Genomic DNA, 13,336 nt, shown 5'->3' with positions numbered 1-13,336 from the left:
AAGTGCCTGAAGATGTTCTGCATGGAAACATTAAAACTTCTATAGTCTGCCTACTTTCTTTCTAATGTCACTCTTCATATTGAGTTCCTTCCTTCCTGGTTGGTATTTGAGGAATTCACTACTGTTTTGCAACCACGAGAGGGCGACAGTGACACGAGTACACTTGAATCAATGTTTATGAAATGTGTGTGTCTGGAAGTGTGTTTTTGAACAAGTGTGCTCTGCTAGTTTGTTTACTCAAAGTACAATCTCTGTACATTATTATTATTCATATGCATAATAACATCAATGTTCATATTATTATTATTATTATTATTATTATTATTATTATTATTATTATTATTATTATTATTATTATTATTATGTGATATCACAGCTATTTTTATTTAGCATGTTTAAATATATATAATTTACAAATTTATGCAAACATGTCATGCTTTGTTGACAAAGAACAGTCAGTGGCTTCCTGCGTGGTTTGTCATCTAACGGACGTAAAGGGGAAGTAGAAGAGGGGGCGGCTGGGGGCAAATCCTCTTTTGTTGCTCATTGGTCGAGAAATATGGAATCAGATGACGTAGAAGTTCCGGGTTTCTTGCTCGGCAGAAAAGGTAACTTTCGGTCATTTCTGGATTGAGAGACGGCTGACCGGGTTTCTCGCAGCTGAAGGTAAGAATGCCACAAGCCTGCCTGCTAAGCAGGGTATCATTCTCTAGTTATAACCGCTGTAATCTCATTACTGCCTTTATCCGTTTGTAGTTTATGTTTTAGTTAATTTGCTTTGACAGCATTGGATAGGTTTAAGCTATATCCTCAATTTGCCCACGGTTGCTCAATGATGAAAGCTGTATCAGCGGCAGCGTGTGGCGGCTTTTGTCATCATGTTTTCTGCCATCCCGCTCATCACCCGTCGTCGAAAAATAGATATACATAAGATTCAAGATTTGCCTAAAATCTTGAAGGCTAATTCTAGAAAATCCCGATTCCCTGCTCTTCTTTTGTTAAAAAAATGTGTTTTTGTGTTTGTATTATTTTAATGTGTTAAAGTAGATACAATTCTTGTCCACGAGTGTTAAAGTTTTGGATTTCCTGTTACAAGATCGCCATTTATAGCAAGAATATCCATAAATTGGACGTTGTCATGGGAATAAGATTCACGTGGGTTTAATGCATTAGGCAGCTCACGAGAGGCGGATACGTCACATCTTGCCTTAAGATGTAAATGAGATGTTCTGTTATTACATCAACATGGAGAGACGGAAAGAAAGAACTAAACTGTTGCTTCGTAGCTAAACCAGCACCCAGAGAGGTGTGTTGTACATGTCTGTCCTTACTCAACCTTGGTTTTTTGACAGAGAACGGAAATGCGTTGCAGCAGCACCTGTATTTATCTTTTGGAATGCAGTTTAAGACATACAGGCATGTGTGACGTACATTGGAGATAGTGAATCACTGAAATGTGAATCAGTGCGTGTAGAGTGATGCCTTCAGGGAGGGAAGGTACATTAGGACTTATGAAAACATAGAAACACAAGGCACACAAAAAAATGTTATCAGGTCTTTCTCCATGTCTGTTTTCTTTAGTAAAAAGTAGGCCATAGATAATAGCAGACTCCTGTAACCTACAATTAGTTAATTGCACATTGTGTTTGCATTCCTTTTCCTGTGTTCTGCTGCTTCTAACATTAAACACATTTGTGTTTTTCTCAGACCAGTTACAGTGTTTAACTCCTTCAGCTCCTTCGCTCTCTAAGGTTATTAGCGAGCTCTCCTTGCCCTAGAGTGGCCTTTCCCTCACCACTGTGTGGGGTGAGCTTTAAGAGTATTGTCATTGGTTGTCTGTGGCTCGATCCACTAGCATAAGTCGCAGGGCTGTGGTCATTGGACATGAGCCAGTCTGGTCAGAGGGACTAGTTCCTCTCAGTACCGCCCTTTCAGAACCCTTTAGATGAACTGTCCTTTATTGTTGAAAGGGCAGCAGGTGTTTGGAGGAGAGATGGGGACTTGCACTGTTGAATGTTGTTAAAGGCATTCTTCCAGGAGGTTGTACAGTTGTGTATTAACAGCTGACAGATGAACAGAGGCAGGTAAAGAAGGAGGTGAGTCTTTGATGAGCATAGCCAGCAGAACACAGACAGGACAGTTGGTTTAAATGCTTTTCGTATACTGATATTAGTGATTTCTTAAATGCTATTTTGTTACAGTTCTGTCTGCTGTCAGGTCACTTACACATTCCTCTTTGAGACAGCTGTTGGCATGTGACTGGCGTTTAGTTGAGGCTCTATTTGTTTTAGTAAAATCCCTAACATGAAGGTTATTTCACCTGTGCTTGATTAACAGCTATATTGATTGTTTTTTCTCTTTTTTTTATCCCACCTTCAGCTGAAACATTTGTGGAAAAGCAGACCTGATCTGTTCATACTACAATCGTGGGACTTGAGAGTATTTCTTCTCTCATCCAACACAGTTTATTCGTGTGTGCGTCAGACATCCTTGGGAAAAGCACAGTGTCCAGAACTTGTTCAATTCCACATATATAGTCTTCCAAAGAACATTATGGGTCTCCAGTCAGACTCTACCCTCCAGGCTATCCTCCTCTTTCCAATCCACCTTCTGATATGGCTATATTCGGTCCTCTCCTTCCTTCCTTGGTACTACATCACTGATGCTGGTCAAAGAAAAACTCTATCTAAGCGGATAAAGGCTCGATCCACTTCAGGCTGCCCTGAGGGACCTTACCGCTCTGTGGACCACTTTGAATCCCTAGCCACAGAAGACTTCCCTGGAAAGAACACACTTGATAAGCTGTTCTTGCATGCTGTGCAACGCTTTGGAGATGCCGATTGTCTCGGCACCCGAGATGTACTGAGTGAAGAAAACGAGATTCAGCCTAGTGGAAAAGTTTTTAAAAAGGTATGGATCGTACTTTATACATAGGTAAAAGATGCTTGGGGTGTCCAAATTGTCTGAAATTGCATGTATCTCTTTCTACCACCAGTTGATCTTAGGGGAATACAAATGGCTGTCCTACAATGAAGTGGACCTCATAGTCAGTCACTTTGGAAGTGGGTTGGCAGCTCTGGGTCAACAGCCCAAATGCACCATTGCAATTTTCTGTGAAACCAGAGCAGAGTGGATGATCACTGCCCAGGCATGCTTCAGGCGCAACTTTCCATGTAAGTATATTTGATCAAAGTTTGAACATTGGGTCGTCTGATGTTCATGCGTTTTTATTCTCTCAACTCACTGTGATCTTCCATCCGTTACAGTGGTGACATTCTATGCCACACTTGGAGAGGAGGCGATTGCCTTTGGACTCAACGAGACTGGAGTTACACATCTAGTTACCAGCGTGGAACTCCTTGAGACTAAACTGAAAGTGAGTCGAACACTTAGAGCATATGCCAAGAGCTGTTTGTCCTCAGTACAAGAGAAGCAGTGAGTAAGCATAGAACATCTTGTGTATCTGTATACAGTTGGTTGCCCTAATAACTGTCATGAGATGATCATTTGGTACTAGGCAAATAATCGTTAACAAGAAAAATGCTATTGTACTCTACCACGTTGATGGATGTTACGAAGTTAATTCAAGACTTACTGAACGAATGGCGCATCGTCTGTATTGAATTAAACATTGGTTTCATGGCATATGCGTAGGATAATAATCAAAGATGAGTCAAACAGAAATCAAAAGGCAGTGCCAATATCACCTACTTTTGCATATTGTTTTGATACATGTCGGCTTTTTCAATCCAGAGTGTCCTCCCACAAATCCCAAAACTGAAGCATGTGATCTACGTGGACCAGAAGAAAGCGAGCACAGACGGCTACCCAGCAGGACTTTCCATCCACAGCATGCAGTCAGTGCGAGAGCTGGGCATGCTGCCTGAGAATAGTGTGTATTTTTTCTGACTCATTATGACTGTACTTTTTGTCATGTCAAAGTGAAATGTGGAAAAACCTCACACATAAAAAGCAAGAGTCTTAACTGTTTTGTATTTGTCCTGCAGTGGAGAGGGAAATTGTGAAGCCTCAGCCCCGTGATCTGGCTATGGTGATGTACACCAGTGGTTCTACAGGCAGACCCAAAGGAGTTATGATTGTCCACAGTAACCTGATGGCAGGAATGACTGGCCAATGTGAGCGCATCCCTGGTCTGGGGTGAGTTTCTATAGTTTTTGTATGTTAAATCAACTGTCTGCTTAGAAAACACAGGTGCAATGATATAGATGGCACATTTGATTCTGTATATATTGTATAAAAAAACATATCATTCTTTGTCTCCCTGTGCTGTTGAAGGCCTAAGGATACATACATAGCATATCTCCCCCTCGCTCATGTTCTGGAAATGACAGCTGAAATCTCAGCTGTCACATATGGCTGTCGGATTGGCTACTCAACCCCCCAGACGCTGTCAGACCAGGTAATGGCAACTTCATCTGATGTGTTTGCTTTATTTCTTAACCCATGAGTAACACACATGGACACAGACCCACAGGGTCTGAATCAGAGCTTTATTGGTGTCTGGCACATAGTTGTACACCAACGTAATTGCATTACTTCATATACTACATATAAAGAAAAACAGAACCAGCCTTTTTAGATAATACTGGCAGAACTTACCCGTTCAGATGAGCCTAGTTGTGAGAGCATTGTGACATTATCTGGTTTTGAAATCTCTGTGAACTTCTGCATTGTCTGGTTTCTCTCCACAATGACAAGTTTCTGTCTTTTTTTTGGTCATTTAAACATTTTATTAGTCAAAATCTTGCTTTTTTCTTAGTAAGTATTATCATATGTCATGATGCAGATTATTTGGATTTTGGATAGACTGGGTAGGATGCCTGGGGATCTAAGGGTTAATCACATGAATGGAGTTAGTTGCTGTTATGTCTCTACATCATTATTATTGGTATAATCATAATTACTGATTTCAGCTGTTTTTTCCTGTCCCATTTAGTCCACTAAGATAAAGAAAGGAAGTAAAGGAGACTGCTCTGTGCTCAGACCCACCCTGATGGCAGCCGTGCCTGTAAGAATCCTGTGTTAACATACCTTCTCTTATTACTCTCCACTTCTCCTCCTTTCTGATTTTCCTGTCATTTGTCATGTTTTCTGTCAACTCGTCATCAAATGTATAAATGAAACTTTCCTATCTTCCCCTAAAAAGGAAATTATGGATCGCATCAACAAGAATGTGATGAGCAAAGTGCAGGAAATGGGATTCATTCAGAAGATGCTGTTTACACTTGGCTACAAGTATAAACTAGAGCAGGTCAAGAGGGGCTATGACGCACCGCTCTGCAATGCGTAAGAAACCATCTGTGTTTCCTTTACTAGATAGACAGATAGATACTTTAATAATCCTGAGGGAAACTCAAGCTAAAATTGTAAAATGTGATTGTATCGTGTAACTTAAATTCAATCTGTAATCCATCTTTGCAGCTTACTGTTCCGAAAAGTGAAGAAACTGTTAGGCGGACGGGTAAGGATGATGCTGTCTGGAGGGGCCCCTCTATCCTCAGATACTCAGCGATTTATGAACGTGTGTTTCTGTTGCCCAGTGGGTCAGGGCTATGGCCTCACTGAAACCTGTGGAGCAGGCACCATCACAGAGGGTAAGAGTGTAGAGACTGAGTGTAACAGTGGGAATGATTTACTGTATTACTAATAAGATGTTGTGTCTGATTATACAGTTGCAGATGTCAGCACTGGTCGTGTTGGAGCTCCTCTCATTTGCTGTGAGGTCAGACTCAGGGATTGGGCTGAAGGTATGACTAAGTGTCTTGTTGATACATGATGTGTTTACAGTAAAGAATGGAAAGTATTTTGTAATCGCAGGGTAATCACGTGTTATTGCGTAATTTATTTCTCAGGTGGCTACACAAGCAAAGACAAGCCAATTCCAAGAGGGGAGATCCTGATAGGAGGCCCTAATGTAACCATGGGTTACTACAGGAGTGAAAGCAACAATGAGGACTTTTTTGTGGATGAAAAAGGGCAGAGATGGTTCTGCACTGGAGATGTGGGAGAGGTTTACCCTGACGGGTGTCTACAAATAGTGGGTGTGTATATTTGATCTCTGACAGGTTGTGTTTGATATTATTTTAACGTTGTATGCATAAGTCACAGGGTTAATTCATTATTTTCTGTGGAGGTGTAACTTCTGGCTAATTGTTTGCACTAGATAACAGCAAACTGAACACATTGTCATACTCTTTCAGACCGCAAGAAAGACTTGGTCAAACTGCAGGCTGGGGAGTACGTATCCCTTGGTAAAGTCGAATCTGCCCTGAAGAACTGCGCCCTGATAGACAATATCTGTGCATACGCAAACAGGTGAGGCAGCTGCATTCATACAATGTCAACCAAATTTATTGTCTTCCTGTATTGCGGTCATACTTTCATATTGATTTTTGTTTACGTATGATTCAAGCACTGAATCATAGTCGGTGCCTCCAAACCTCTGACACACCCTGGCCTTCTCATGCTAACAGTTACTCAAGCTACCCACAGATGTTGACCTTTATTTCACAGCAGCACTTCCTGACTCCACTTCTAGACTTTTGAAATTCCAAATCAGTTGGCCTTTTATCTTTCTATCAAGCTTACCTTTGGCCTCCTTCCCATCCTTACTTGCACTGACACATTCTAAATTCTTTTAGATCTCGTGTCATCACCGCCCAACACTTAAACTTCAACTGACACCTTATGTATCACCTTCTCCACATGTTTCAGATATACAGCATATATTCTTATAGAGTTCAACTTTTTTAAAGTTGTTCAGTGTTGTATGTGCATTTTCTTGCTGAAAAACGTGTCTAGATGGCAGTTTGGGCTCAAAAATCTGTACATATTGTTTAAAATGAATTAGTATTGGTAAACATGTCTTTACTGAGGAAAGTTTTCCACTTCAGCCATCTTAAATATGGTCAAGCTTAGAAAAGGCCAAAGTTTTACGATCATCACTTCTCCCCTGCATGGCGGATTTTTAACTCGTGAATACAGTGACGAAATGATAATGGTTTTCAATGTTTCTGACCTCATGTAGTGACATCTACTACAGACTCCTGTCTGTTTCACTGCTGCCTGAGGGCTGAACAATCACAACCAATAAAAATTGGTTTTCAGCCTCGTCCCTTGGGTGCAGACATTTCTCTGAATTTTTCACATCATACGTCTTTTTCCCTTTATAATTTCATCTTTTTGTTTTTTTTATACAGTGAGCAGAACTACGTGATCAGCTTTGTGGTTCCCAACCAGAAGAAACTGACAGAACTGGCCACACAGAGGGGCATAGCAGGAACGTGGGAGGAGATCTGCACTCACCCCGACATGGAGAGTGAGGTCCTGAAGGAGATCAAGAAGGTTGCTGCTAACAGTAAGTGTTGGCCATGTCCTATAATACGGGATTTGATATCACCTAATTTTTTTATGTACATTCTTACATGGTATGTGTGTATAAATTAACACTGTTCTGTTCATCATATAGTTAAACTCCAGCGATTTGAGATTCCAGTGAAGGTACATCTTAGCCCAGAGCCATGGACCCCTGAGACAGGTCTGGTCACTGATGCATTCAAGCTGAAAAGGAAAGAGCTGAAGAACCACTATCTGCACCATATCGAGAGAATGTATGGAGGAAAATAAAGAAGTTACACATGACTTCACTATCAGCATAACCACTGTCTCGACCTGTAAATAATCATCTTGGTACCCGGTTTTAAGCTGTTTGTGTACCACAAGCTGTTAAACGCAAATGTTTTGAAGAGCAAAGCTGAAGCTGTAGATAGATGTAGCTGTTGATCTGTGTGTGCTGCTTTTTATTCTCGTGTGTATAGGATTTGATTGTCAAGAGATGCACTTTAGTGGCAACTCTTATTTCATGAGAACGGTCCAAGACATTACAGCTATGCCATCCACTCCTGTTCACTTCAGACACTAGCGTTCGGTTTGAAGGTGGTGAAAATCTCACTGTCCATAATGTTGCTCATGCTACATTGTTTCTGCCATTGAAAATATTAACATCAAATGGCTTGTAATGTTCTTTTGTAAAGCATGGAGTACTGATGTAACTGTGCCTTCAGTCTGCAGTACTTGTGTAGTCAAGGGGAATTAAGCGATAACTAGACAAAGTAGTTTGCTACTAAAAATGGCTAAACTGCCATAAGTTTACATGAGACGTTAGAAAAACTGTCCCCCAGCCAACACGGACATGGATCAAAGATGGAAATGTCTGCCTTTCCTTTTGCATCTTTCATAATATTATTTAAGTTTTTGTTTTACTGATTTAAGAAAGGAAGACCAAAATGTGTAACCACATGCGACTCAGGAAGATAAGCAAATGTTTTAATATATGAAACTGTCATGTAGAGGAATGCTTAAATACAAACACTTCTGTCAAAATTCTTGTGGGCACCTTATTTATTAAAGCGCAAACAAGCTTATTCGCATTAGTTACAGTGTAAAGTGGCATACTGTGTGTAATTTAACTCGGTTGTTAAACGTACAATTTGATATGAAAAGACTGGGTCTGTTTGTTTCAATATTATAGGAGTGTTTTCTATGTTTTTTCAAAGTATTGTCATGTTGGTGGATTTGCATCATTTCAACACAATGACAGCCACTGTACAGTTGTTTGGTGAACCTATTTGTATTTATTACTCCATCATTATGGTCACATGACTTGTTCAATATTTCAAAAAAAAATAAACTTTTTTTTCATATTCCGCTTTGTAAGGCATTTTTATTTTATTACAAAAACAATATACAAAGTGTTTGTTTACAATTTACTAAGATATTACCAGAACATTTAAATCAATCAGGAAAACTGGAGTAAACTGAGCCTCAGCTGTTCCAGTCCTGAAATCGGAAACAGTCACTGGCAATCTTCCAAACAGGCTGGTCATTGTTGGGTGAAGCCTGAGCAGTTAGAAGAAAGTTCTGGTTGAAGAAGCGTTGTTTGTTTCCTTCAAACTTGACTGTCCCTCCAGTCACCACAAGCAGGGTTGTCTGGCCTTGGGTTGCTTGTTCTGCGAAGGAAGAAAGGTTTGACTGATCCTAACTTTGCACACCATCACATTTTAAACATTAGTTATGGGTCAGACATTTTGGAAGTTATGAGTTCACTGACCATGTACCGGCTGGCAATCCAGTGTGTGAACCTGGAACTCGCTGGATGGCAGTGACTCAAAAAACTCCCCCAAGGCATCCTGTCCTGACACTGCATTCCCATTCCACACCAAGGTTGCCTTGTCTAGGTAGAGCCGGGTCAAGTTCTGCGATAGAGGAGCCAGAAAATGAGATATGACCTTTAATATCACCAGCCTGCACAGAAGTAGGTCATCAAAAGAATCTGAAGTAGCTGTATTCTAGATATGGACAGTGACTGCGTTACTGAAGGCCAAAGGCCAATACTGCTTCTTAAAAAAACCATTATAACAATTCAATGGATGTAAGTGACACATAGAACGTTTATAATCCCTTAAATATTATAACTATAAAATTGTGCCCATAACTTGTATCCAGTAGCATCTCGTTATTACTGCTCTCTAGCGAAAAAACTGTGATACAGCAACACAGTATATTCTATAGTTTCGTACTGTAAACGCCGATATGACATAAAACCTAATATGCTCGTATTAAATGAATAAAAACAATATTCAATAATTAATTGAGGACAAAACTCACCCTTCTTTTCTTATCCATGCAGTCATAATAAATATTCACAAATTCTTCTGAGTACCTGCATGACTGGTCGACATGGGTCCTGAAATCCTAAACATATAATAAATGCAGATTATTAATAAATTAACCATAAACCATATCTGAACGTTGACTGTATGTTGTACACAGGCGCACGTTTAAGAAAAGAAGGCAAAACATTACGATAGGCGAATAATCTCTACTCCTTTAAACGTACCAGTGTGGTTGCCATGAGTAAAAATATATGAACAAATCAACACTTAAAGAATACTATTTCAAAACTAGGGCGAAATCGTTCCGGGGGTCTATTCGTCTTTCCTTCTTGTTCCTTTAGCAACAAACGCGCTAGTTTAGCTACACATTACTTCCGGGGCACCATCTATACCCATAGACATGCCTACCAAAATAAAGTTTTAACGCTTCCCTTCAGAGGCATATGTATATGCATATGTATTTTTAACAGTTCATAAAATAAATTGTAGTATATAAAACGACTCAAAAAAGAATTCAACGAAAACCGCGTGACCACTAACGTCACTGCAGGGCGACACCTCTGTTGGTATTTTACTTTGAAGGTAAGAAACCAACCGATGCGGAAGTAGAGTTCATAATTTCCTGAGTCATTCTCCTGTGTTTCCAGCGAATAATCTTTAGCATCTCCGTTTGGCTAATACACACTTTATTTGAATATTTAAGTGTATTTAACTATGGAGGGCTCTGTATCAAATGTGGAGGTGTGTAACTTTGCTTACACGGGGCAGTTCGAGAAATTAAAACAGTGCATCCTATCAGATAAAACGCTTGCCTGTAAAACGGATCAGGTAAGAGTGATTAACCCAGTGTGATGTTGGGAAATGTTGTGTTTTAGTCACCCTGCCTGCCTATGTGATTTCAGGACCACAGAACAGCGCTGCATTGGGCTTGTTCTGCTGGCCACACCAATATTGTGGAGTTTCTGCTCGATCTGGGAGTGGAAGTGAATCTACAAGATGATGTAAGTTAGTTTTTGCTGACTAATTTGAATTTGTTTAAGTAGCACAATAAGAATGGGGCCAAAACTGACCTGTAAGTTGACATTTTACCCTATAAATTTATGTAGGGAATGCTATTTTGCCGATTTCACTATGATGTGTAATTCCCCAGGCGTCATGGACTCCTTTGCATATTGCAGCATCAGCAGGCAGAGAAGACATTGTGAGATCTTTGATATCCAAAGGAGCTCAGCTGAACTCAGTAAATCAAAATGGATGCACCCCTCTGCACTATGCCGCTTCCAAAGACAGATATGAGGTAAGATGAGTTTGAAGTAGCTGTTGCCGATCCTCCATGCAGGTCTAACTACACTGCTCAAAATAAAGAGAACAGGGAACACTAAAGGGAGAGATCCTAGATCTCACGAGACATGATGTCCCAGATGTGCTCGGTTTGATTCAGGTCTGGGGAACAGGCAGGTAGCAGCAATGCCTTCATCATCCAGGGACTGCTGACACACTTCAGCCACACTTCAGCCACATGAGGCTTAGCATTGTAAATCATCAGAAGGAACCAGCACCAGCATATGGTCTTACAGTGGGTCTGAGGATCTCATCCCGGACACCGCCTCATGCTACCTCTAGGGCTGAGAGCACTGACAAAATGCAAATGTGATCAAACATCAGGCAGAAAGGATGAGAGCAGAGAAATGGTTTGTGGTCAGCACCTGCAGAATCTCTCCTTTATAGGGCTGTCTTGATCATTGCCTCTCATTTCCACCTGTTGTCTGTTCCATTTGCACAACAGCAGCTGAAACTGATTCACAGTCAGTGTTGATCCTAACTGGACAGGCTGACTTCACAGAACTGTGATTGACTTGGAGTTACACTGTGTTCTTTAAGTGTTCCCTTTATTTTTGTGAGCAGTGTATATTCTATGTATTTTCCAAATGCATTGTGTAAAAAAGATTTGTTTAAATAGATTCAGTTTCTTACAAACAAGTGAAAACCATCCAATAATACTGGATATAATCATGTAATCATTATTCTACATTACTCATAAGTGTGGAACACTGCTGCAAAATCTATTTGTGTGAATTAGCCTACTAAATACACTCTTCAAATCTCAATCTATATTGCAGTGGTGCAACAAATAATGGATAAATTAATACATAATCTACAATTCATTAATAAAACAAAAAATAGTATTTTTCCTTCAGTTTCAAATATCATGTGTTAATGTGTGTAAAAATTAATTCTCAGACACCGACTTCTGCTTCTGTGTCAACTGTACAAATAATTTATAAAACAAAAATGTCAAACATAGCAAAAGTGCTCACTACCATCTTCTCTTGGCTGAAGAATTGTCTTTGTAAACCAAGGACAAAGGTTTGAGAAAGTCATTCTTAACAGTGTTGAATGGCTTGTGGTTTTTAGTTTTGAACTTTTTTAGGTTGATGAACTGGTTTTGTAAAGATTCCCAGGTAAATATATATATATATATATATATATATATATATATATATATATATATATATAGTGGTTTTCTAAGTGCTTTAAATAGCCATACTGTCTATTGTCTACTACAGTGTTTCCCCAGCAGTACCAGAGCAAATGTTTTGGTCTCACTTCCTTTCTGAAACAAAAGAACAGGATCAGAAAGTCTATATTTCATAGAAATGGGAAATCATTGGATTTGAAATTAGGTTGCTCATCAGTTTGAGAATCACACATTTGTCCCCCCCTCTGTAGATTGCCTTGCTGTTGCTGGAAAACGGAGCAGACCCCAATGCCACCGACAAATTGGACTCTACTCCACTGCACAGAGCGTCCGCCAAGGGCAACTACCGCCTCATACAGCTGCTTCTGAAACAGAGCGCCTCAACCAACATCCAGGACTCACAGGGCAACACACCACTGTATGTGTGAATCAGTAGTTATCACATATAACATTGTGGCTGCCAACATAGCTACTACATGTTTATGGAGTAATATGATGAAATGCTTCCGTTAAAGGGTCAGAAATTTTAAAACAGACAGTTTTGTTACCAAGGCAAATTAATTAGTTTCTGAATATTTTTTTTCTACCTTAATACAGGAGAGCTGAATAGAATACAGACTGAAGTGCTTCCAATTAAAAATGTGAAAACAAGTTTTATTAATTTAATTTTTTCCCCCTTTCTCAGCCATCTGGCGTGCGATGAGGAGCGTGTGGAGGCAGCCAAGTTGTTGGTGGAATATGGAGCAAGCATCTACATCGAAAACAAGGAGGAGAAGACCCCCATCCAGATAGCCAAAGGTGGTCTGGGCAACATACTTCGTCGGATTGTAGAGGGATGATGCTTTGTATGACCTCCAGCTCACATCACCACCAATGCCAAGAGTTATGTTAGGAGTGTGCTCATCCCTGTCGGTCCTACTTGAGCAGCCTGGTGTGGCACAGTCAGACATGTGACAGGTGGAAGTGGAGACAGTGTCTGGGGCAAAAGTTGGATTCTGATGAACCCTGCAGGAGCTTTAAAAGCTGCACAGACTTTACCTGTTGTATTAACAATGCTGTCTCCTGCACTTAGCACAGTCCGCATTCTGTTTTCTATGAAGTTTGAATTATGAAAAGAATAAATAAAAATCACTGTTCAACCTGTGTGGAGTGATGCCCAAAA

General features: G+C 40.1%; 3 protein-coding genes across 3 annotated transcripts; 2 read left to right on the top strand and 1 right to left on the bottom strand.

Moving 5' to 3' along the window:
• Positions 1-530: 530 nt before the first annotated feature.
• acsl4a (acyl-CoA synthetase long chain family member 4a) lies at positions 531-8,403 on the top strand. The gene is made up of 15 exons (XM_028415978.1): positions 531-666; positions 2,380-2,910; positions 2,996-3,173; positions 3,267-3,376; positions 3,754-3,892; positions 4,008-4,158; positions 4,297-4,420; positions 4,958-5,029; positions 5,168-5,307; positions 5,443-5,615; positions 5,694-5,768; positions 5,874-6,062; positions 6,222-6,336; positions 7,221-7,378; positions 7,490-8,403. Exons 2-15 carry the CDS (start codon positions 2,554-2,556, stop codon positions 7,645-7,647), a joined length of 2,139 nt encoding a protein of 712 aa, XP_028271779.1. The 5' UTR covers positions 531-666; positions 2,380-2,553; the 3' UTR covers positions 7,648-8,403.
• A 231-nt stretch (positions 8,404-8,634) lies between these two features.
• Positions 8,635-10,061, bottom strand: nxt2 (nuclear transport factor 2-like export factor 2). The gene is made up of 4 exons (XM_028415979.1): positions 9,920-10,061; positions 9,688-9,774; positions 9,131-9,275; positions 8,635-9,029 (listed from the first exon to the last, which is right to left on the bottom strand). The coding sequence occupies exons 1-4, from the start codon at positions 9,932-9,934 to the stop codon at positions 8,845-8,847; spliced, it is 432 nt and encodes a 143-aa protein (XP_028271780.1). The 5' UTR covers positions 9,935-10,061; the 3' UTR covers positions 8,635-8,844.
• Positions 10,062-10,293: 232 nt separating this feature from the next.
• On the top strand, positions 10,294-13,318 carry psmd10 (proteasome 26S subunit, non-ATPase 10). Its single transcript, XM_028416461.1, has 5 exons — positions 10,294-10,523; positions 10,598-10,696; positions 10,846-10,992; positions 12,426-12,592; positions 12,860-13,318. Exons 1-5 carry the CDS (start codon positions 10,410-10,412, stop codon positions 13,011-13,013), a joined length of 681 nt encoding a protein of 226 aa, XP_028272262.1. The 5' UTR covers positions 10,294-10,409; the 3' UTR covers positions 13,014-13,318.
• The last annotated feature ends 18 nt before the right edge of the window (positions 13,319-13,336 follow it).

The sequence above is a fragment of the Parambassis ranga genome, chromosome 10 (assembly GCF_900634625.1).
Source record: "Parambassis ranga chromosome 10, fParRan2.1, whole genome shotgun sequence".
In the NCBI taxonomy this organism is placed as follows: domain Eukaryota; kingdom Metazoa; phylum Chordata; class Actinopteri; family Ambassidae; genus Parambassis; species Parambassis ranga.
Note: the sequence above shows the minus strand (reverse complement) of the source record. Positions and strands in the feature narration are given on the sequence as shown.